This window comes from Cygnus olor, chromosome 16, assembly GCF_009769625.2.
Source record: "Cygnus olor isolate bCygOlo1 chromosome 16, bCygOlo1.pri.v2, whole genome shotgun sequence".
Classification (NCBI taxonomy): Eukaryota; Metazoa; Chordata; class Aves; order Anseriformes; family Anatidae; genus Cygnus; species Cygnus olor.
The window spans coordinates 8,041,428-8,066,592 of record NC_049184.1 but is presented as its reverse complement, the minus strand read 5'-3'; the positions used below and the strand labels follow the sequence as shown (position 1 = coordinate 8,066,592).

Sequence of the window (25,165 nt, the reverse complement as noted above, 5' to 3'; positions counted from 1 at the left end):
TGGGACAATCAGTCTCTGCTCGTGCATCAGTCAGTGCTACAATGGTTCATGGCCTCGTTTCTTTCCAGGTTAATAGTTCTGTTGACTCCCTTGTGTGAGATTTAACCAGGAATTTAGTATCTATTTACCCAGAAGATGATATGGGTACCAATAATACAGAAAAAACATGCCTAAAGTACAATGTCTTCTGAAATGGTGGCACTGTGGTATCCCATAGGCCATCTAGAGAACACCGAGGAGTGCAATCTACAGAAACTAGACAGAACTGAAGGCCTGAACTAGAGTTCACGACAGTGGATGAATGTGGCACCCCCAGCAACAAAAATACCTTCAGAAGTTCTATTGCTAACATAGAAAATGCTTAACACTAGATTACCCACTCATTTACCACTTCCTGTGTGGCATTCATAATCCCATTTCAGCACTGGTAATGATCTCAGTGTTCCTAACCTAGTAATGACCACATAAAAAGGACGGGAAAGCAAATAAGACTGGTTTAGATCCAAAACTTCCACCTCACCACAGCAACTTAAGCTTTGTGCATGTTCTGTCTCGTCTTGTAACTTTAGAGTGTAAGTCCTTTAGGACAGTATTCCTTGTCTGGCATCAGTCAGTCACTGTATAGGGACTACGTAAAGCCACACACCCACAAATTAAGATAAATTCGTATACACAAATAAAGTCAAGAAGAATATTGCCTGCACTGCACTGCCAAACTGAAATGTTCCGAGTTTGGCCCTATTAATTATTAACAATAAAATCAGAACTTCCTCCCTTTTGCTTGTTGTTTTTCTTTGTCATTTCCAGCATCTCGTGTCTTCTGAAATAATCCCTAGAATTCACCTAAGGTATCAGGAGTGCTATTACCCTGCCAAAGCAGGTTGAAGAAACTGCACGATCGTAGCATCAGGGGACATTTCTGCCCTGTCCAACAGGGTTTACTTTCTCTTGCCTGTGGGAAACTAATCCAGAAGCAAACGTCACTTGAACAGAAATAAAGTTCTGCCATAACTGGAAACACAGTAGGCCAATTAGGGTAATTAGAGAATATTTGCTACACTTTATTAAATATTCATTCATTATCCCTGTAGCCCTTGTGACAAGTTGAACAGCCTCGTGCAACACTGAAGTCAGCTAGGGCACATAAACCATGTAATGCTGCCAAGACGAGGTTTCAGCTTCTCCTTAATCAGGTATCCTATTTAATGACTGCAGTTTTGTAGCCATACTTAATTATTCATATTTTTTTCCCTACATTCATTGTGGGTCCAGAAAACAGGGCTTTAACTACAATAATTAGACTGACCTGGAATACAAGCAGTTTCCAGCCCTCATCTGGAGATTAGAATTAAAAACCCAAGGCTGCTTGTTTCCAAAACCAGACAGATAATTTTACAGCTCTCAATCATTCGAGGTAAGTGGTCAGTGAGTATAGTAATGTTTATCTTTCTGCTCAGTATAACACTGTAATTTAAACGGGTGCCTACCACCAGAACAAAGTTGTGTGGGCTAGCATGAGCTCCTATACGTAATTATATAGAGAGGTAAAGTTGTTGACACACAATTACTGAACAATACATTGAAGTAATGCTGCTCATTTGCATTAGTGAAACACCTCATGTCATGAAGAAACTGAATAATATCATCAAGAGCTTTTATATCAGTAGCAGTTCTCAGGCCAAGCAAGGAAAAGACGACTCAGTATCACTCAAAATAGAAGCACATCTTGGGAAATCAAGCAAATCAGATCCAACACTGTGGAATTGCAGGTGTCTTTAGTTATTGAGAGAAATGCTTCAGGGGACAACCTGAGTGGGGAAATTAAGACTGCAGAGTATCATGTGGCACAATAATTGGGTGAAGTTATCTTTTAGTTAGGTGAAAGCAGAGAGCACAAATTCAATACGGCTATCACAGGATGAAAACAAACATGATTTGATGGGATCAGAAAAGCAGCACCAGCAACAATAGTTGGCATCCCAACGTACAGGCTTCTGTATACCCTAAAATTCATTAATAAAATATTCTTCTTGGTGGACTTGCATAGATCTGTGGATTTTTTCCCACTGACTCCTTGCTCTTCCTACTGACAACAGTAACTCTGGCCCACAGCTAAAGTACTTCAAGCACTTGCACAAGACCATGATGCATATTTAATTTTTGCATATGATGTGCAAAGTCGAAGTTTTCCCCGTAAACCAAAATTTATCATTATTTACTGTCTTTGAATACAACTGTATATCTAACTATAAAAGTTTTAGCATCAAAATGCAGCAACAAAGGATGGAATGGTCAATTCTGCTAGACCACATTGGCGAATTCTGCAGAAGAGTCAAGTTAATGATAAACAGTATAAATCCTACCTGTGCGTCAGCGTTTGGTTAAGATAACGGGTTTTCATCAGTGCAGACCGCAGAATGTGCCCAATTCAAGGATCTTACATTGCCATCTACGGGCCGCTCCCGGCAGTTCACTTCTAAGTCGCAGGAACCCTGTCCTAAAAGCATCAGTTCGCACCAGTCATCGTTAAAAAGATGTATAAAAAAAATAAGAAATTGCTTGTAAAATATAGAGGCAAATATGCAATTCCTTCCTTAGCTTGCCTTCTGCACATGTGGACTCTCATTCGCCAGAGCAGGCTGTTAGATCTGCAAGCAAACAGGGACACCTGTAGCAAGCGGGATCTCTCACTGCAAAGGAGAGATTCATTTCTCTCCCTGACTACAGCGAGAACTTGAGTCTAATCTTAACTTTAACATGCTTTAAATTTGAATGAGGTTATTTGCAGGATTCAGGTTCTAAACTAAACAGGAGCCAAACAGGGACTATTTGCTTCCCTGTTGTCTAGGGTTTAAAAAAAAAATAGATTCCCAAAAAGCACACCAGAAGGCTTAAGGCAGGGACAGTGCTGGAGGTTCTCACACGTCAGATACAACGGTACCATGTTACCCCTCTGTGACAGACGGTTCGTTTAGCAGCATGGAGGCACACATGTTCAGCGCACTGTTCTTCAGTTGCAAACGGACTAATCTACACCTCTGCACAGAGTTTCTGCACATGATTTTGGCTCTGAACTTGTATCAGTAGAACTATTTATTGCTTAAGTAGCTTTGTCACATCCTCTACTTCTGTACCCCCAGAGTTCGCTGCAGAGAGAAAGCACAGGTAAAGATAAAAAGGAGGACACAAAGAACAGTAGGATGCAACCTCCACAAATAACAATTTTCCTGTAACATAATTGCTTGCAGCACAGCTCACCCTTGCCTGCCTCACCTTCCCACTGGAAGCACCCTGCAGGCATCACAGCAACAGCGGATCACACTGAGAGCCACAAGAGAGGACAAGGTGCCCAGGGGAGTGGAAGTCTGTTGATGTTGAGAGAAACACCTGAACAAGACCCTTTGCAATAGCAGCACAGGTGTGGAAGAAAGGCTGTCAGCCTCTTCCTGATATTGATATGTTGGTAGGTAAAGGAAAACTGAAAGCAGTCATGTCACACAGACAAGTCTAGGGCACCATCTCCAGCCAGAAAGCACCAGTTCCCCCAGCAGCTTGAGGTGTAACCTCACAGGTAGAAAGTCTCCGTGATCAAAAAGCTTCAGTCTTCACCTGGAAGAGTATCAGGCACAGACACAGCCCTGCTCTAAAGCAGAAGCCTGCCCAGCCATGAGGCCAGTGGTATTAATCACAGCCGTGAGTGTTACCTGAAATTAATAATGGGAAGACTAAAAGGAAGCTGTTTCAGAGTCTCTGCAATCTTGCACTACCGCAGGAAAAGTCACAAAACTTCTCCCTTCTGTTCAAGTTTATCTGTCTCTGGCATATACAGCACTCAGCAGCACCAGGATGTTAGAAAGGAGTCTCCCCCAATGTCTATACTCTGCAAAAATGTAAAGCCTTCAATATTCTTAGCAATTTTCACATTGTACTAGAATGGCCTTTTTTTTTTTTTAGAAGTATTGTACATCAATGCTGTCACTATTTTTAACCACAGTACAGAGGAAAAGGAAATAAAAAAGGAAACATGATAAAAATCTACAAAATGATCACTGATTTAAAAGACTGACAAGACAAGAACATGAAATTTAAGCTTATCACTATGAAACTGAAGAACTGATCAAGGTAACTGCACTCAAGAAATAATTATAAGAAACCATCTCATAATGGTGCTTTAAATGGACTGTAACATGGCGTTAAAGATATATTAGTAGAGAAGGAGCTTAACACTAATCAAGGCAGGAGATGAAAAGGCCATAACTCAGAGCTTTGGGCAGAAAGCAAAGGATAAAAAATAAATTATTGTTTAAAAAGCAAAGTGTCAATATTCAGATATTCGCTGGATCAATGGAGGGAGTGATTCAAAGACGAGCACTGGGGTTCTGAGTACTGAGGAGGCTGCTGGTGCTCTCATCTGAGGGGCAGGACAATACAGACACATAACAAACAAATTCAGTTTTATTAAAAGGACACCTAAAAGGGCTTTTAAAAAGTTTTAACTATCGATACACCTGTTACTACCCACAGGTACAGTAATAAAATAGAAACCAAGTTTCACAGGTGTGTTTGAAATGGACAATATGCATATCCTGGAAAGGATTTCTATAAATTCCACCCAAAACTTATGGTGCTGTCACACAGTATGTGTAATACGCCTGTGCTCCATGCGTGCACATCCATTTGTGTACATACATGTAAATACAAGTCTGTCTTTTTTAAGTTTCAGACCCTTATATTGTGAGGTTAGAAATCTATTTCATGACGTAAGAACTTCCTTTCGCTATTCACGAGCAGGTGAATGCCCGTCTGTACCAGAAACTTCATTTCCCAGCCAAACACATGAGAGGAGCCATTTTAAATTTGGACATAACCTTTCCTTGCGAGCCGAGATTCAGTCTCCTAGCAACAGCACGAACACCTTGTGAGCAAATCTGCAGCTTATGAGCACGGGAGGGCCTCGCGCCGTGGGCACCAGGAAGCCACAAGAACATTGGCGGCAGGTTTCTTCCTGCAGGGGCTGATGATGAAGGCTCCCGTCAGCAAAACTCAGAGCTGACGCACGTGTCCAGGCTCACCAAAGGCCCACTGCCCCCATCACCCTGGTGTCTGAGCACCCCAGCCACATCCATCTCCCTTTTTTCTCCTCTAGCTACAAGGGACAGTGAGAAGCACTTACCTGAAGGATAAAGAGCAGACATTTTGCACTCTTTGAGGGATGAAGTCCAAGTTGTTCTCATTTCTTGAATCAGAGCGCCTGAACTCTGGGTGTCAGAGGCCTATTCCGTGGTGTTCAAATTGCGCTGTCCCTGAGGAAGGCAGCCCTCGTCCCACCTGCCAGGCTGCAGCTGAATCCACGGGCATCGCTTTGCGGCCTGGATGCCTCTGCCCCAGCAGGCCTTTCCAACCTCATTCTGGCTGCAGCTGTAGCCTGACTGCAGCTTCCACTAGATGCTATAGTTATAAGTAGGCCTGATACAGAATAGGAATATTTCTGGCTGGGAAGCTTGTGTTGCAATAGACCAGGCTAAATTTATACCAATTTCCTTTTCTGATAACTTCGCGGCAGGTGTCATTTTGGATGGAAGCTATTTTTTGTTCTTCGCTACTTTTTACCACCAGCATGAAACAGAAGAATTGCAACGACTTCACAACAAAAAGGAGCAAAATAGGTCAGAGCAGCACCATCACAAGTATATTTCAGTTGGCTTTTAGAGTTGGCGGAATCAACCATATGAAATATATTCTGAAGACAAGATTAGATGAATCGATCCAACGATAAAAGACTAGAAATAGGCAAACAGAAGCCACTTTCCTTTCCTAAATAGACCAGAACGTAACAGTTGCTGCTCTGCTGCTGTATTGCTCAAGCTTCTGACTGCATAATAAAGGTTATACCATATTTACACTGTAAGTGGGCAAACATATGTCATTGTGTCCAGCAGAGGAGATACAATATCCCATGGCTTGTCCAAGTCACAAAACCTATGAATTTGAGATCTCAGAACTGTTCTAGAACAAAATACTCCCTTGGGATCTGATCACTAGAGGAAGATTTAAACACACCACACAGACACTACAGGGAGCCGGGGTAGAGTGATTTGCTCAGGTGCACAGCCAAAACTTAGCAGAAACTTTGGATTTCTTCTCAGTCTTTTACATTATTCACAAAATCATCACTCCTTTGGACAACTCAGCTATTCAAGGAGAAAGCTCTAGGAAGTTTTTGCATCTCCTTCCTAACCATGGGTTCTAAGCATACACTGCTTCTTTTCCTGTGCTGTATTTATTTTCCCCACAAAGGTCTTGAAGCTGTGGTATAAGGTAAGCAGAGGGGCTGGTACGTTTAACCAGTGGTAACAGAAACTACAGAACGTATTAACCACAAACCAGTCTGTGTGTGTGTGTGTTTTTCTGTGGTTTACGTTGATGTTTGCTAACTGCTCTAAACTTTGCTACCCTAACACGCTAATATTTTACTCTTCTGTTAGTCTGTAGGATGAAATGTATGACGCTATCACGCCCACTAGAAATTCGAAGAACTAGTACTTCCTCTGAAGAACACCAGTCTCTAGCCACAGTTATTGCTACTTTTCATTTTTGCCTCTCCTTCTTCTTGTCCCAGCTACTGTCTTTAACAAAGTAACTTCTTTTTATTCAAACCTGCCATTTGAAAACTACTCAGTTATTTCTGGCAGAAGTCTTGTAATCAAACCAAGCAACCCAGTTTGGTTTTACCAAACTTCTTGTACCACTTCAGGCTCCACCTTTTTTGTTCAGCGTGGGTCCAAGTTTTGAAATAACCTGCTCAGTGTTCAGTGACTTCCAGCAAGGCAGGGTTCTGCAGGAGAAGGAGAACTCAGACCAGCATAAGAAAGATGATCTTCCTCTTTATTTCCATCTAACACTTTGCAGCATTTGCGAGACTTCTCACATAGCAATTATCTTTATAAGCAAGCTCTGCAAAGGTGGATCTGCTGGTTATGTTTTGGTTTCAGCAGTGAAGTTACACACACAGCTCCACTGTTGTGAGGGCTTGTCACCACAACCCAGAGCATGCAGCTGGCGCACTTCAGTTTGCATTCACTAAAATGGATCCACGCTTCTGATGCCTGTAAAACAGGTAACACCCAGCACATTCATTGTGGCGAAATCACCTGCCAATAGGCAGCAAAATTTCGTATTGCTGAACAAGTAACTGCAAACAATCTCCCCAAATTTAGCCTGTTTGCCCCAGCAATGACTCTCAACTATAGAATACGCTGTTCCTGTTTAAGCCTCTCCTGTTTTTCACCAAAAGACTTCAGAAAACTGCAGGCAAATTGCAGATTACTTCGGACCAGTAATCGAAAGATGAGCGTCTTTTCTTTATCAGCACTTTCAAGAAACCAATTCACTGCCTACAGCAAAAACAAGTGAAGCTAAGGAATTTCCTTTTTAAGCTTTGTTTCAGCATATTTGCTTTACTAACCAGCAATGCTATTTAAGATCTTTGTCTCTATGTGACAGCTGCAAGCTGTAAGGCATTTTACAAAGTAATTGTTCTTTCTGAAACATACAAAAAAGGGGTTGTAAATGAAAAGATGACATTACGTTATTCCTCTTTAGTTCCCTCCCTCAGATAGGAGCACTTCTCAGATGATCTCAGATAAATGTGACCTGTGTAGGTCAATCCATTTGCCTTCTCCCACATGAAACAGCTGCCACCTTTTATTAGTATTAGGTGATCACATGGGAATAAAAGGCAAAAGCTTTCAGTGTCGTATAGAAAGGAATGCAGGGGCTGAACATGCTCTTATTCCAGAAGAAAAAGCAAATCCTTGTTACATTCTGATCCACAGCTCTTCCAAGATTTTCCACTGACATGAGCAGATGCTAATGGAGGAGCTTCAGGTGAAAATCTTGCAAAAACAATAATACAGCACCCAGGAACTTCAGCAGTCTTGCAACACAGACTTTGTAAGAATGTCATTAGGACTAAACTTTCTATACGTGAAACTGGTCAGCATGAACATTAATAGTGAACCAGGAGTAAACGTAGGAATGATTAGCTATTACAAAGATGTAAATCACGGACAGCTATTAGTTATCTTTCGGTATTTTAAAATAATTTTATAAGGTTCGATTAAAAGTAACATCTGACATCAAAAATGTGAATATCTTTTTAAATTGTAAGCTTTGTTTTTAAAAATCTGACATCTAACTCTTTATAAACTTTTGTCCGCATGAACAAAAATCTTTTCAAGAGTTGCTAAAAAGTCACAGATAATAATGCCTAGTAAAAGGAAAAGCCTAATGATCCTTTGGAGAAATTAGTTGTTGCTGTTGGGGGGGAGAATCTTAACAGTGGATTCTTGTTCCCCTAGAGTGGTCTTGCTGCATTTCATTCAAATATACTGGAACATGCGCACTTTTTTTCCCCAGTCACTTTAAAGATCATCTTCTGATGTCTTACAAGCCGCTACTCTTACAGACCACCAGCTGAGAACACTGCCCTGGACTACACACACATTGGCTGAACCCAGCTGGCAATTTTATCAAAACATTACAGTACCCACTGTTCTCCTCTTTTTTTCTTTTTAATTCTGCTTCATGCTATTAAGTCAGATGCATGCATAAACTAAGCAACACGAATAAAGTTCACGCTGACACTGTAATGACTCAACTCTTTCTAAAATACACAGTGATAAGCAAGCCTTTAATCTCTGGTGATAGAATGACTCAGTTTCATGAACAACTCGCCTAATTAACCAGGACATGATTTAAGTAATATCATCTGTAATATTGTGATGGTCTACTGTAGGAAATACCAAATGCACCATTTTTTCATTTCTGTTTTCAAACCAGCATCTTGATTTCAATGAAAATTACAATTATTCAAACTGATGCAAGTGCCACCACCTCACAAGACATCATCTGATTTATACCAAGGGACCAAGGGGTCTGGCAGACTCCACACTGCTAGCATAATGCAGATGTTTAATCACAGATTTAAAGGAATGCAAGCTTAAAAGATATCCCACACATGAAGCTGAAGATTATAAAGAGAAAAACTTTCAAAGTGTTAACATAAATCCTGAGTTAAAAGATGTTTATTGTTATAGAAGCTTTAAACAAATGAATGTGTTTGTTCTGATCCCCTTGTTCCATCACTTTTCTTAAAGCGTTTTTTAGAGTGCTAGAAGAGGCACAGCCAGTTGTTGATTTGTGACCTGAAGTTTCTGCGGAGGATGTAGGTTTGCTGTCAGTGGGTTCACGTACATTTGTACCGAACACACCTGTAGGCTTTTTTCTTTTTATTTTAGCTTTTAAACACTGAAGACAGACATGAAAATATATATATTCCCACAGCACTATGTGGGACACTAAGGCTCACAATCCAGTTTTATTACCACAGGAGTGTTTCTGAGCTCCAGGCACAGACACATCAGATGGTCTTGTTCTGATGCATCGGGTCTGCAAGTTCAGTTCTTGTTTTCCAAAGAAATTCATTGGTCTTTTTCAAAAGAAATGTATAACTTTGTACTGCTACAAATGCACCTCAGCTCTTACTAAGGTTGAATTGCATCTTTACAGACTAGGGAATGATTCGGTTTATAAACTTGCAGTGCCACCTAGCAAACACCCTTAAAAATTTTTTGATATAGTTTTTACAAACGACAGCTTAGGACTTTCATATTGAAAAAGAGAAAAAGATAAACTTGTGCTTGCAGTATTACAAGCACCAAGTGCATAGTTTGTTTTGAACAGTTAAATTTTAACTCAAAATTATGCTTGCAAATAGTGTAAGAATATGCTAGGTGTTCACACACCTAAAATTCCAGTACATGAACTCTGAGAACTTGTTTTGGACATAGTCCCTTAAAGATTTGTCTAACAATATTATTAGTTTTATTTTTATTTATACACTTCAGTTTTAGATCAGTACTGAATTTGTTGGAGTTTTGAGACGAGAGGCTCCTGCCACCAAAATAAGGCTTTTAGCTTATCAAGACACATCAATGCTTTGTACGAAATACTTTTTAGACATCCCTGAAAGCTAGACCAGCTTGATTTACTCTGCTTTGAAATAACAACCATGTCCCAGGACAAAACAAGTTTAGATACTTAAGTCTGTGCCTGAACCATAAAGCTCTCCCACAGACCTACATGGGGATTCAAAGGCAGCAATTCTGAACAAACGCTGCAACCACTTTTCATTATCCTAAATATCCAACAGGAAGTTGTTTCCTGTTCAATTCCTGTGCCAAATTGTAGTAAGCCACTTTAAAATAAAAGAAGGTATAACTAAATTATCAGTAGTATTTTTTTTCGCTCTTGTATAATGCAAAGATTAGTCATGACGAGTGCTGTTTTCCTCCTTAGAAATTTAAGGAAACCCACATCTTTATTACTAAGATAATTACTATGGCATAACTTCACTTTTGCTGTACAAGCTGAAGCAAACACTTGTTGCCAGCCCACAGATGAGGATGGCTGGCTTTTGAAGTTCTTGACAGGTATATAAATACCTCAAATACACCTGAAACTCCCTAGTCACAGACTAACCTTCATGGTATTTAATATTCCAATTACACAAAACTGATTTTACTCAAATACATCACGTACTCAATTTCTTAAGACTGTGGGCACTATTATCAAAATTACCAAAATCCAGAGAAACTAGGCCTGTAAAGATCATGGTATGAAAGGAATGAAGTGGTCGATTACACAGGAACTACACATAAACTACACTTGGTGGTCACATTCAAGCACATCTTGAAAAACCCTTCGGCTTTGGCTTTCCTACCTATGCTAGTGAGGAGTCACCAAAGCTTAAGAGCACCCTGTAGAAATACCACAGAATCTTAGGTCTGCCTTTGGCTCTAAAGAAAATTTGACAACAGATTTTAGTCTGGTTTCTCTGTCACTTTGGTAGTAGTTCTACCCTGACCGTTACTCGCAGTGAGCACTTCTCTTTCCTAAATACACAGTGCTGCTGAAAGAAGCTGAAAGATGTGGACTGAAAGTCTTGTCAGCATGGACTTTTCCTTGGCAATTCCCTATGATGGGTTTAATAGTGCTACTGATCAGCTAGAGATTAACAGTTATTGTTGCGTTGTGTTTTTTGTTTTTTTTTTTAAACCCACTACATATATTATTTCAATTTATGTTGGCCAGTTAGGAGAATGAGTAAAAACTTTCAACGCTAGACTCTTGTGCTAGGTCATTCTCAAGGCTGTAATAATTAGAAGTAATTCTCAATTATCACTTGCACAATTAAGCAGTCATTCCAAAATTTCTTGGTTGTTTTTTAATAGTGAAAATTATTTATTTCCACGTATTTCATATTTTTATATAAAAACAGACACCAACAAATATATATTTAAAAAAATAGTAGACATGGAAGACAGAAATACCATGTTATATCTCTACATGATATAGACACTGCACAGAGACATTTAAACCCCCTGCATTTACTGTGAATATCCTTTTTTTTTTTGCCATTTAGATTTCTAGTACTGAGGAAATGTTGGGTCAATTTTACTGGCCCAAGCCATGAGCCCCCCTTTAATATCCTTAGCTAATACAGGACCATATTCTTTGACAGGTAACTCCTGAATAATTCTTACTGCCTTCTGGGAGTCATTTCCTAATTTGCAAACAACATATACAGGAAAAGATGTCTGGCCATTAGTTCTCTGCTTTTCTTCACAAATTCGTTTTTCTAAGTATTCCAAATATTCTTCACTTTTTTCCTCTAATTTACTCAAAGGAATGTGGACAGCATGTGCCAGGCGACAGATATCCACTTCAACCTGGGGACGAACATCTAACAATACATGAGGAACGTGCTCATCCAACAGTTTTTTGTACTCCTCTACAGATACCCTGTCTTTACTGGACAGCAGATGTAAAGTCCTACATTTGTCTGTTGCAGAAGAACCACAAAACGCCTCATAATCCTGAAGGCGAGTGACAGACGGGTTGTCCCCACAAACGGCACAGTCTGCTTTCTTTGGTCTTAACTTGATGTTGCGAAATTTCCCTTCCCGAGCATCAAACATCAGCATGAACTGATTGAAGGAAGAACCCATTCCCGAGGCTATCTTCAACACTTCCAAGGCCTGAATGCACCCCATGATGCCTGGCACGACACCCAGCACCCCTCCATCCGCACAGTTTGTCACCGTCTCTGGCGGGGGGGGCTTGGGGAAGAGACACCGGTAGCAGGGTCCCCCTTGGTAGTTGTACACCACTAGCTGCCCCTCCAGCCGGAGGGCACTGCCGGACACCAGGGGCTTCCCAGCCAGGACACAGGCGTCGTTCACCAGGTACCTGGTGGGGACATTATCGGAGCAGTCAGCCACCACGTCGTACTGCCGCACCAGCTCCAGGGCGGTGCTCGGACTCAGGGCGCCGCAGTAAGGCACGTAATGTACCGTGGAATTGAGCAGCCGCAGGGCCGCCGCGGCAGACACGGCCTTGGGGAGCCCCCGGCGGGCCTCCCCGTGCAGCACCTGCCGGTGCAGGTTGCTGGTCTCCACCACGTCGTGGTCCACCAGCCCCAAGCGGCCGATGCCGGCCGCAGCCAGGTACTGCGCGAGGGGACAGCCCAGCCCTCCGCAGCCCACCACGAGCACGGAGCAGCGGGCGAGGCGCAGCTGCCCCCGCACGCCCAGCTCGGGCAGCACCAGCTGCCGGCTGTACCGCAGGATGGCGGCGGCGCTCAGCGAGGCCTGGCCGGGCAGGGGAGGGAGCTCGGCGGGGAAAGCGGCGGCGGTAACACCAGCGGACCCCTCCTCAGCGTCCCCACCGCTCTCCCGTGCCAGGACGTCGGCCAGCCGCTCCCGCAGGCCCCGCAGCTCCCGCTCCCGCCGCTCGATCTCGGCGCCCAGCCGCACGGCCTCCTCTCCGCCCGCCATGCTGGACAAAATGGCGGCCTGGGGCCGCTTCCGCTTCCGGCCGGTCGCTTCCGGCCGGCGCCGATTGGCCGGGCGGGCCGGCTGCGGGCAGCGCCGCGACATGGCGGCGGGGGCCGGGAAGGTGTCGGTGCTGCTGCCCACGTACGAGGAGCGCCACAACCTGCCGCTCGTCGTCTGGCTGCTCGTGCGCACCTTCCAGGAGAGGTACGGGGGGTGCCGGGTGCCGCAGGGTGTTTTTATTGCTGCCGAGTGCTGTGGCGCGAGGCACCTCGGCTTGAGGCGTGACGCTGAATCACCCCAGTGAGCGCAGGCTCCCGGTCCCGGTAAGAACCACCGCGGGAGCCTCTGTTGGGAAATCGCCCCCTGCTCCATGCTCCACTCTGGTGTCGCGCCTTACAGGGCGGGGGAGGCAGCGAAACCGGACTTTCCCCTTGTTCGCCTAAAAATAATTCTCGTTTCAGCGGAAACAACTTTGAAATTATCATCATTGATGATGGAAGCCCGGACGGGACGCAGGAAGTTGCTAAACAACTGGAAAAGATATATGGGTCAGATAAAATAGTGAGTTGCGTGCTTTGTTTGGTTTTTCTTTTTTGTATTGGAAAGCACTTGACGTTTTTAAAGAACTCGAATTAGAGTCCCTGGATCCTGCGCTGACTTTCCTTACCTCCTTAAACAAGGATATAAAGTTACTTGTTTTAAAAACAAGTTACTTAAGCTTTACATTCCACTTTAGCAAACGTAAAACTGCAACAGTCCTGCAGCTGCTTACCAGCATTATGAACTCATACGCACAATCATATATTAATGCTTACAAAAGTTCTCAGTACTTCGTGCGTTACCGTGTGCTACTGAATAATGAACGGTGTTTGGTTGGTACTTTGTGCACGCCTGAGGGAAAGGTGAGGTTTGGATACGGCTGTGTTTCACTTTCTGTGGCTGCAGGAATTGGAAAATTAAAAAATGGGAAGCTAGTTGGTTGTGGGATTTATTTTTAATGTCTGGTTGCATTTCTCAATAACGAGAGTAATGTTTGGTTGTTTTCTTTCTATTATATTAATATAGAGCCATCAATTATATATAACAAGATATTGTCATTTACTTATTCTTTGTGCATCATTAAAGCCAGTTTTTGGGGGGGATAAAAGCTTTATCACAGAAGAGTGTAAAAACTCAACTTTGAGTTTGACAGAGTTTTGTGCTGTAAGCAGTGTCAGACTCTTTTCCAATTTATTACTGTGTGAGTGTAAAGCTTTTAAAAGTATTTGTTGTTGGGTTTTTGTTTGTTTGTTTGTTTTTTTCCGCAAGCAAATTCAGTGTTCTGATTTGTCCTCAGGGGGTTCCATCCAAATAATTTCATGGGGCTTCTTGTTTACTAAGTTATGTTTACTGAATGTGGTATGTAGATAGCTGGAGAGGACAATGCATTCTAGGGAGTAAACAAGGCATTGAAGTGATTTTTTTTTCTAAACTTTTACTATTAAAGAACTATTACTCAACTTTGACTATTAAAGAAAAAGATGGGGGGGGAAGCAAAATTCAAAATAATGAATTATTAGAAGGACTAATGATTACTAGTTCCTCAATTCCCTTGTCTCTGACTCACATTACTTATAACCTCTCAGATAAGGTAACAAAATTAGCCAAGATCTAAAAGTCAGTATCCATGGGTTATACCTTGTATGCACATGAAAATCTTGAAATTTATATTCAGTACTAAAAGTATATTAAATCATGCTGGGGAACGTGCTAAAATATTCACTGTTAGTGTTTTCCATTCCCTAAATTAATGGTACTGGGGAGGCCTTTGTTTAAATTCATACATATGCATTTGATAGTGGAATTTGAGGAAATCCTTTAATTACAGAGATGGTACTTTTAATTATTTATTTTTTTTTACTGCAAAAATACAAGTAAAGCTTATAAGGAGTTTGTTTTTAAATGTGACCTGATCAAATACCTGTTTAAAATAATGGTTTGTTTCTCTTACGTTTTGTCAGATTAATTTATTTTTGTGTATTAACGTTCCTAAAAGTGAAAAGGAGCTTTTAAGGTGTTCTTATACTGAAAATATGGAATTTTAAGATGTCACTAAAAGTAATTTAGAACTGTTCCTCAATTAATTTATATGTATTTTAATGTATCCTGCAGCTTTTAAGACCCAGAGAAAAGAAGTTGGGCCTTGGTAAGTCCTTATTAAGTCTGGTTTGTAGTTTAAATTAAAAAAAAAGTTATATTGTGTTTGATTCTAGCACATAAAGTTCCAGAAGAATCAAAGTAAAGCCCAAGTCTAGAAATATGTTTTCAACAAGCTTGTATAAGTGAACAAAGTTAAAAAGCATGCACGTAAAAATCACAGTGTATTTATTTATAGCAAGTTAACCACAACCTCAGACCTGAAGCCTGCGGTGACTGCTGTTCTGTACAACTATGCTTTCCTGTTAGCGTGCGCCTCTTCTCTTCCCACACAGCATTTGCTGATTACAGAATAAGGGACACGGATTGAGACAAGAAGTACCTTTTACAAGAGTGGCTGCCGTTTCTGTATGGAGCCTACTGATTCAGAGGAGACAGTGGTGCTTTCTGTGGCATCTACCCGTGTACAGGATGGTTCAAAAAGTGGGCCATAGCTTATGCAGTCTCCAAGCCTGGGACACTCCTCTGTCAGAACTCTTCACTGTCAGCTCATTTCAGTGTAACTGTTCAATTAGGTTTAATTATGACTATAAATTTAAAAAAAATGCGTATCTGACAGATGTCTAACATTCAAACTACTAAGTATTGTCTCACCTGTTAACTCACACACGAACTGAAGCCTTTGAAGTGCATTACAAAAGTTACTCATTGTGTTCCAGAAGCCCTCGGTAATTTGGGAGCCAGTCTTGTGCCATTGAGCTAAATCATTAAAGTTTTCATGGAATGACGCAAGACTGCAATTTTGTAGATCTGATTTTCTATTTCACAGAAAGTCTAAGTCAAGCCTGTCTTTCTTTGCTTCAGAAAAAGCACCCTTAGGAGGTCATAAATGACATTAAAATTGGCAGTATCGAAGCCGTCCTAAAATAAAGTGGAGATGTTTCATTTTGTTAAGATTCACGTTGCGGATTCTTTTCTCTCTCCTCTTTTATAATAGGAATGGAAAAAATGATAAAATGCAGTACATTTTTGGTTTATTGGAAATCAGTATCTGTCTTTCTACACATCTTGGCAACCATTTGGTAAAACATTTCAGGTGTCTTACGTACCGAGTACTGCAGCTAACAACTTTCTCCATTCCACTGACAAAACCAAAGTTCTCCTTTTCTGAAAACTGAATTGTCTAAATTCACCTTTATACTTTTTTCTACATCTCTCATTTATCTAAGAAACTTTAAGAAGTGTACACATCTTATTTTTTCTGTTTTCTGCTTTTTGAGCCTTTGTCCTAATTTGACTGGTATTATAGCATAAGCTGATTGATTTAAATTTTTTCAAGTACCATGTTAAACAATCCTACACAATACGCAAACCTGTAACACTTCTACTGTGTAACTTTGGAAATGACATGGGAAAGAAAGGAAAGACAGGTTGTTCATTAACCAGGAGTTTAATTTCATGTGACACTGCCTGCTAAGGACATCAGTTAAGAGTGTTTTGTTTTCAGTTTTATCTATTCCTTATGAAGTTAAGAGAATAATGTGGATTAATGAAGAGGTTTTAATCTCTGTTATGCTGCTGTACTGTTCTCGGAAGCAGTGCTATCTTTGAATGATCTGACTCAGATCAGAAATTGCCATTATTGAGGAAAGCTCTAATAGCAAAACTTGCTTGTATCAAAGAGCTACATCAGTTCATTCAGGATGAATAAAACACAAAATCTATAAGGAAGGAAAAAAATCTTTTCAGGAATATAATTCATGGTGTCAAGGAGAATAAATCAAAATGTATATGCTACTAATAGGAAATCCTGAGTATAGAACAGTTTTTTTTTTTTTTTTTAACCCTGTGATTATTTCTTTGTATCCCATTCCCAGTTTTTTATAGCTCTTAAGTGCCTGTGGTGCTTCTGAATGCTATTTGAAATAGTGACCCACTTATCAAGTCATTTCTCTATGCATTTGTAGTGCAGTAGGGTTTGACAAGACTTATATTTCTAAAATCTAGTACTGAAATTATAGGAAAAGGGGAAGCGGTTTTAGTGTTTGACCTCTGATATATCATTTTAAAATAAATTTTAGGAGTATTTAGTTAATCCTTTTCTGGTAGAACTTAAAGAGTTTAGAAAATAAGTGAAGACTGGCTAGAAGATTGCATATGTTAAAATACTGAGGGAAATTACTTCTATGTTGTTTTCATCAGGCACTGCATACATTCATGGGATGAAGTACGCCACTGGGGATTTTATTGTTATTATGGATGCTGACCTCTCTCACCATGTAAGTTGTATTTTATGTACTGTTTTTAATCCGTTGTAATTAAATATTCATTAATCCCCCCTTTCTTTTATCTCGTCTCATCTGTTTTCTTTCTATTTCAGCCAAAATTTATTCCAGAGTTTATCAGGTAGGTGCTAGTTCTTGTGTAAGTGAATGACTTCTAAACATTTATTGTTTTGTAGTAAAACTGGAAAGCTTTAGATTATTGTATAACTGTCTAACTAGGGAGAAAACTGTAAAGGCAAGAAATCAAATAAAAGTGATTGGACCTAGTTAGATTTGTTCCAAAATAGAACAGAAAAAATAATTAGCTTCGAACTGGAGCAAAGATCCCCGAGTTTAAACTAACAGAGAACATGTGTGGCTAAGTACTTCTCGTTCTTGTAATGGTTGTTCAGCTTTGAAAAGCTGTGTGTGTATATATATATATATATATATATATGTATATACACACACACACACACACATGCACGAGGAGATCATTAGGGTTAGAAGATAATCTTTTTTATTTTTTATTTTTCTAATGATCTCGTGTGTGTGTAGGGATACTGATTGGAGGACCCAGTCCTCAGTTAATTGTGAAGTACTTCTCTCCTGTCTGCCTACCTCTTATCTTCCTCTCTCTGTAAGATTTCAATTTGTGAGAAGCAGTAAACAGGCATTACGATGGTGGCTAAGGGTAGTTCAATAATTTTCAACTTTCTTACTAAGTAGTACCAGAGGCCTACAACTTTTAGATAAGGTTCTGCATCAGTTAGGCATGGTATGGATAGTTCCAGACCTCTTTCTTTTTCCCCTTACTTATGTTTGTGTAATTTAAATGTCTAAATCAGCATTTGGTCTTACCTTTATTTTTATACTAGAGAGACTTGCTTTGAAAATAAGCTACTCTGAGATTGTTCTTTATAAGAGATCAATTAAGCATTTTTAAATGCATAATGTACCATAACCACCCTTACTATTGTTTTCCTGTCTTCTGTACTTATTTGTTTAAAGGTTTGTAAAGTATAGAATTTGTATTGAGTGATCATTCTTATTTTGAAATTTATACTGACTTTATACAAATATTGTTCCTGTTTTGTTCTGATGAAATCAATTGCTTATAGAAAGCAGAAAGAAGGCAATTTTGATATTGTGTCTGGTACAAGATATAAAGGAAATGGAGGAGTACATGGCTGGGATTTGAAAAGAAAGTTAATCAGGTTAGTATTTTTTAGATACTTACACATAAATTTGTTGTTTAGAAATTAAAAATTCCAAGTACAGAACTCCAGTAAATCGGTGTGAACTGAACTGAGTCTTTAGTCAATTGTACTGGGTACTGCAAAATTATGTTAAATAATAGGAGTATGCACAATCTGTAGGTTCTTCAATTAAAAATAACAAAGAACTTATTGATACGTCTCCATTTGAGAAATTGGTTGATACAGTGTAAAAATGTCGATTTGGGACACTTTTTCAGGTTTATCATCCAAAGAATGAGCTGAGACTGACGCTTTTCTCAAGTTTGAAAGGCATGTTTAGTTAGCTTTAAGAGCTGCAGTGGTCCTTTCCCTCAACAGTAAATGACTTGCTAAACCCCTCTGTTGACACTCTGATTTGCCAGAAGTTAAGAATTATCTGGCATGATCAATGTCAATAAATCATTACTTAGACCTTACTGAAAAAGGGTTACAGTCAGCACCAAGGAAAAGTTTCACCCCCAAAGAAGAAGAAAACTGTATCGAGGTCATATAAGCACATGGAGGCTGGCATCTCACGTTTATAGGGGCTCACAGATTTTCATCAGATAATCAACAAATTTCTTCTGCATAACATCTTTTCTCTTCTACATGTTTTAAGAGAATAGGCATAACGTAACGCTGTTGTTCTTTTTTTCTTTTTTTTTCTTTTTTTACTGTAAAGAATTTGGAGGTGAAGTGTTAACAGTCTGATTAGGAGACACAGGTATCACAGGTTAGGTATCACAGGGATTTGGATTTCTCCCTTTTTTTAACGGCTAGAGTAAGTGCTTAGTTTTCTGTGAATGTAAATACACTGTACACATTCCTCCCACCCATCCCTGAAGGGAAGAAGAAAAAAAGAAAACAAAGAAAGAAGAAGAGAGTAATGGGTGTTACAGAGAAGTCCTTTTGTATCAAACACTACAATGTGAAGGAGTTGGACATCTCATCTGTATGTAATATAGCCCTGAGCAACATAGTCATGAATGACTTTTCAGTCTTGCAACATTTTTCATCTGTGGAGCTTTTCCTTGTTATACTATGAAACCAGAGCAAACCAAAAGCGAATCGTGCTTTTCTAAATCCAAGTCTAACATTCATCCAGGAAGCAATTTTATTCTTCTCTCTTAGTGAACGTTAGAGGAAAAATGTAATTTTGTCTGTTGTCAAATTTATTTCTTCTGTACTGTAACACAGTGTGTGGTTGTACTGACAATTCTACTATAAACAGACTGTAAAACTAATTTCTAAAAATTATTTTTTCCTTCATAAAGTTCAATAATCTGTTAATCATTTGCATTTGAAAAACAAAATGATGGGATTTGACTTAAGACAAACATTTATTAATCAAATCTAACAGTGAAAATATATTAGGAATATATTAGGAATACAATTGTTTCCTCCTAAGCAATTAAAAGTTTCTTTTTTGATATTTACTTATTTTCTAGAAACTCTGCTTGATCTTTCGGAATTATGTACTGGGTAATTTTGACATTTGTGTTCTCTTTCGCAGTCGTGGAGCCAATTTTATAACTCAGGTTTTGCTGAGGCCGGGTGCATCAGACTTAACAGGGAGTTTCAGGTATGGGCCTGGTATTCATGTCATAAAGTCTATTTGAAATTAAGAAACTGATAAACAAGGAACTGGAGTAAGAACAGACCTTTACAGAGGACTATGACGTCTGTTTGAAAAGGGTGTAAGAAATAGCAGACCAGATTGCAAGAACTGTTGCTCCTATCACTTTGTTAATGATTTTTTAAAACAGTGATGATATGAATGAGTGATTACAGTTAAGACTCCTACACGCGGTATGTTGATTTCTGAAGTTCAACAACTGTTTCAGGTTTCATTTTCTCTGTAATCATTTACAGGTTATACAGAAAAGAAGTCTTACAGAAACTAATGGAAAAATGTGTTTCTAAAGGATATGTCTTCCAGATGGAAATGATTGTTCGGGCCAGACAGCTAGGATATACTATTGGAGAGGTATAGTAAAAGTCCTGATAAGTATATTATGCTTTCATTTAAATGTAGGTACAGATTGCTGTACCAGTCAGGTTTGTGACATGGGCTCTGTCACAGGTCAGTTATGCTGTCCTCCACAATTCATATGTAACATTCCCAATCTTCCTTCCTTCTTTGGTTTCTCCTGTGTGGGAAGAGTTCTAACATCTGAAGAGCTGCTTCATTTTTCTGCTTCAGCACTGCTTTAAAGATATCTTTTAAGATATCCTTTGTGATATCTGTAACAAACTTGACAGTGTTCAGATTGCTAACGTAGACCTGTATATAAGATTATTTTATTACTTTGGGGGTTTTTGTTTGTTTGTTTTTACACTGTTCTATCATCTCTATATTGTAACTTCCTGGGGCAGGATAATTTTCCATTAAGTCCATTGATACAATATTTCCTGACCAATAGTTACGATTCCTAGACAGGTCATAATTATCCAAATAATGATACTGACATTTCAGAAGAGTTGACGCTTGCATGTCTAATTCCTGGTTTGCAGATGCTGCTTTTGTAACCACAGGAGGAATAGGAGTTTTTCATGCAGTTGTAAAATGTGTACAATCATGAGGGTTAAACATTTCTTACGCAAAGTTAAAAATGAAGATTTCTAAGACCTGCTAGTCTAAAAGAAACAAAGGGGTGGTAAGATAACTGACACAAGCTACACGCACCCGTTTCCTTTTGCTGCGTTTCTGTACCATAAGTGAAATGTACCACGGCACATGGAACATGCCCTTCTGGAAATGCCTCCTTTAAGACTAATAACAGAGCTTCCCATGCAAGAACGGCAAAGTTCAGCAACAACACAGGTGGTTAATCCCTATACTGAAGGGGAAGACTGGATACTTCTTGGTAGGTTAGATATAAATGGTTCTTCCATCACTGGTCACAAAATACCACATCTGACATCCTGAGCTGACTGTCCTCAGTGATTTCTGGCCCTGCCCCTTAGATCAACTGTCCCCAGGTGCCGTGATGCTTACTGGGATTACCAAAAGGGGCCTTACTAAGAAAGCCAAAATCATTAAGTCTATCCTCATGCCTTGTTTTATATCTTAACTGTCTTCTTTCCCTGTTTTCTCTTCTACCATGGACTGATGTGCTTAGAATTTTGAGAAATCCTCAGTCCTGGCACAGCTGCAAGGGTGTGGTAATTTTTGTGTTCCACTTGCCGGATGATTTCTGGTTGAAACTGCCAGCAAACACTAAGCCAGTTTTTAATGACTTTTGCAAATGCAATTCTTTATTTTGGCTGAAGTATCTTGATTTCACACACAAACATATATGGAAATTTTTGAATATTCTGTTACAGTATTGGCAAAATGATCTGTCATACGTCATTGTACATGGTCAAATTACCGAAAAGGAGTGCGTTCCTCACACTTTGAGTAGTGAGTTAATCTGGACAGTATGATCACTTAAGTAAGGGAAACAAAGTAACTTTTAAATGATTTTTTATCCTGTAAATAACCTGTAAAATGGTCAAAGACTGACAAAGGTAGGTATTGCTTGTAAAAATACTCCCTAACTGCCATACTCACATGTCATCTTCTAGCCAGTGATGAGGCTGAACAGAATACTGTTTCAGGATGGCAGGAGATGGTTGCTTTCCAGAGGCGTTTTCTTAAAGTTACTTTATTTAGCTAACAGGGAAAGTGATGAAGGTTCACTTTGAGCCCCTGGACTTTTACCGTACTTAGGCTTTTGAGTTTGTTCTAACTGCCGTATCATCCAACCACTGAGTAACGTCTTTGGATCATCTTTAAAGGTGATAAACCAAATATTTTCATGCTACCCAGCTATGGGCCATCATTAAAGTCATTGGTAAGAAGAACTGAGATGAAGGAAGCCAGTCTGGTGCTTTCTGAATTCCCCCATATAAAAGTGCCGTAGTTTGATGTCTGGGTTTTGCCTTTCTTTCTCTCTCTCTCTCTTTTTTTTTAACGTAATTTCTGGTTATTTAGGTTTTGAACCTTAAAAATAGTTTTCCTTGTTTCAACAGGTTCCTATTTCATTTGTGGACCGTGTCTATGGAGAATCTAAACTGGGAGGCAATGAAATAGTCTCCTTCTTAAAGGGACTCTTGACCTTGTTTGCTACAACATGAGACTTTCTAAAAAAATTTATTTAGGATAAAAACATTTTCTGACCTGTGTGTGGCTTTTAGCATGTAATAGCAGAAGCTTGATAATTTGCCTGGTGACCAGAAGATCCTCTATGATAAATGAACTGCACATTAAACTAGTCAAAGTAAAGACTAATACCCTATGCCTTTTTAAAAAAAAAAAAAATGAAGTCTAATAAAGAACACAAAGCTAAATTGTACTATGCATTTAGAAATGAATCATTATTCAGCAGAAGTTAAAGATAATTTTGAAATAAAGATGAGCAAGTACCTTAAAAAATATTAATTTTTTTATCTTTGTTCTGTGTTTTGCAGATAGTATGTTAAATATATACTAGTTAGTTCCCTTTCTTTCCTCGATGCAGATGTAATCTATGTTAGAGCAGATATAAAACATAAAGGTGTTTCTACAGAACTGATGACTTGTGTAGTTTAAGAGGAAGGTACGGATGAGTACAGTGTTTGTTCTTTTTAAATTTGCCTCTAGGCCAGAAATACAGAATATTCTTGGGATAAGAAAGAGAATCACTTTGGGGTAGTTTGTATTGCGTGTGCATGTCCAGAAATAGATGGTTCTTTTTTCCTATTTTCTTTAAAAAATAAACATTTTTAGAATCTAAGACAGGAGGATAACATATCGCACAACGTTAGGGTGATAGAAAACCCAATTGAATAGAGAACCTCACTGAAGATATCCGAGATTATTTTCTTACATCAAGTAACAGTTTGCAATGTAATATCTATACTTGTTCCAGATCCTGATTGGGAAAAAAATACAAACAGTGTAATACTGTTGGCTGCTTTGTTGTTTTTTTTTTTCCTGTCTCACTATTTGACCTACTCAGAACTTCAGAAATGCTGAAGAACTTGCAATCAAATATGCATTTTTAGGGAGGATTTGGTTTTTTTAAAGGAGCAAGCAGGAAGATGAAATTGTTCTGATAATGGCTTTGTATACGAGAAAAATACATCCTTGCATTTTTTCTGGGGGGGAGGAAGGATAGTTCTGTTAATATATGTATCTCAGAAAATGGGGGGAGAGGAGAAACAACAAATACTTTAATGATTGTACTTATTTCACTTGTATTTGTTTGCATTCCTCTAATACACTAAATGCAGTTGTTAATATTAAAAAAATGTAAAAAGTCTGTACATAACTATCTGAAATGTGAATTTATTATTTATTTTTAAGAAATTATCCCACTCAATGACAAAAAAACTTCAAAATCCAAACTTATTTTCTAGTGGATTGTTTTAATTAAAGATACTCCTTTGTTTTCTAGTGAAGTTGTACAGATTCTGCTGTTTTTCCTCTTTTCTGAGTACTCACAGCAAATGTTTTCAAATAATAAATGCTTTAAAATAATAAAAAAAGGTAGCTGTAGGTTTTGAATCTACCTGTAACTGGATTACAGTGACTTAACTGTACATTTTGTGACATTTGCCTGTACTTTCCCAGCAAATTATGTTCATCTCTCTATAATTTAATTTGGTGCAGGCTAATCTGATCTAATAATATATACAGAAATCTCTGGGCCTGAAGGACCACTGAACTCTCATGTGAATAGGTTTCATCTATTTATGTTTCATTTGGAGCATCCACGAAATAAACATTGTAAGTTTAAAATAGGTACAAAATTTTTAATTACCATATAGTTTTTACAAGTTTGTTTGCATCTTCATACAACTGGAAACCATTTCCTAGAATACATATTGAGCCTCAGCAAGATCATATATTTCTCAAACTTCTATGTAACTAAAGTAATATTAGTTATTTGTGATCTAGCTGCTGGGTATTAGAACATACATGCATGGGTGTTTTTTTTTATGAAAACTACCTGGTAAATTCCCTTCATTGCAAAGTCATCTACTTATGAGATGGCATTTGAAGTAAGTTGCTTTTAAATATAAATTAGGATCATTATGTGCAGTGTATTTTTTGTGCTTCAGTACATGCAAGTTTGAAGCATAACTGGGCTATATTTGGTTTTTAGATAAATAGATAATGTTTCTCATTATGCGTAAAGGCAACAGAATTTAGGTTATCATAAAGAAAAATGGCATAAAGAAACTAAAGCAAGTGTTTTATGGCATCAGTACACAAGCAGAAAGATGCATTCTGCAGTACATTCTGAGACGAGAAAAGGTCACAAGAGTGAAACTGATTTAATTGCCTGCATCAAGCTACTCTTAGAAAATGCTACTGAAAGGACCTAATAAAACGTGGATCCAGTGGACAGAAGCAAAGTTAATGTCACTGCTGGCTGCAGAGCAGCTCTGCGAGCTTTCCTTGAGTTAGCAGGCAATGGATACACATGCGTATTTTACTGTATATATCATGAAAAATAACTTTTTTTTTTCCCTAGCCAAAGACTGTTTCTTCGGAAAGGGGAGTGGGCTACAGGTACCTCACTAAATACTGAATGCACTTTCAAAAGTTCCCTTACTGCAAGTTTTAAAAGCCTCAACTTCAGAAGTAGCTTCTGTT

General features: G+C 39.1%; 1 protein-coding gene and 1 long non-coding RNA gene across 2 annotated transcripts in view; one reads left to right on the top strand and one right to left on the bottom strand.

The window, feature by feature from the left end:
- The window catches only part of LOC121079334, a 43,482-nt gene that overhangs the window by 11,280 nt on the left and 7,037 nt on the right, over positions 1 to 25,165 (bottom strand). The gene's annotated exons all lie outside the window — the stretch shown is intronic.
- On the top strand, positions 12,623 to 22,957 carry DPM1 (dolichyl-phosphate mannosyltransferase subunit 1, catalytic). Its single transcript, XM_040576448.1, has 9 exons — positions 12,623 to 13,103; positions 13,361 to 13,460; positions 15,051 to 15,084; positions 17,238 to 17,314; positions 17,416 to 17,441; positions 18,421 to 18,516; positions 20,051 to 20,119; positions 20,410 to 20,524; positions 22,555 to 22,957. Exons 1-9 carry the CDS (start codon positions 12,691 to 12,693, stop codon positions 22,657 to 22,659), a joined length of 1,035 nt encoding a protein of 344 aa, XP_040432382.1. The 5' UTR covers positions 12,623 to 12,690; the 3' UTR covers positions 22,660 to 22,957.

What these genes read in the sequence shown, in the direction of transcription:
- DPM1 (XM_040576448.1), top strand. Translation starts at nt 12,691, where the DNA reads ATGGCGGCGGCGCTCAGCGAGGCCTGGCCGGGCAGGGGAGGGAGCTCG. An exon ending in GTGCGCACCTTCCAGGAGAG is followed by an intron (nt 13,104 to 13,360) that starts GTACGGGGGGTG and finishes TTCTCGTTTCAG; the next exon opens with CGGAAACAACTTTGAAATTA. An exon ending in AGAAAAGAAGTTGGGCCTTG is followed by an intron (nt 15,085 to 17,237) that starts GTAAGTCCTTAT and finishes TGTTTTCATCAG; the next exon opens with GCACTGCATACATTCATGGG.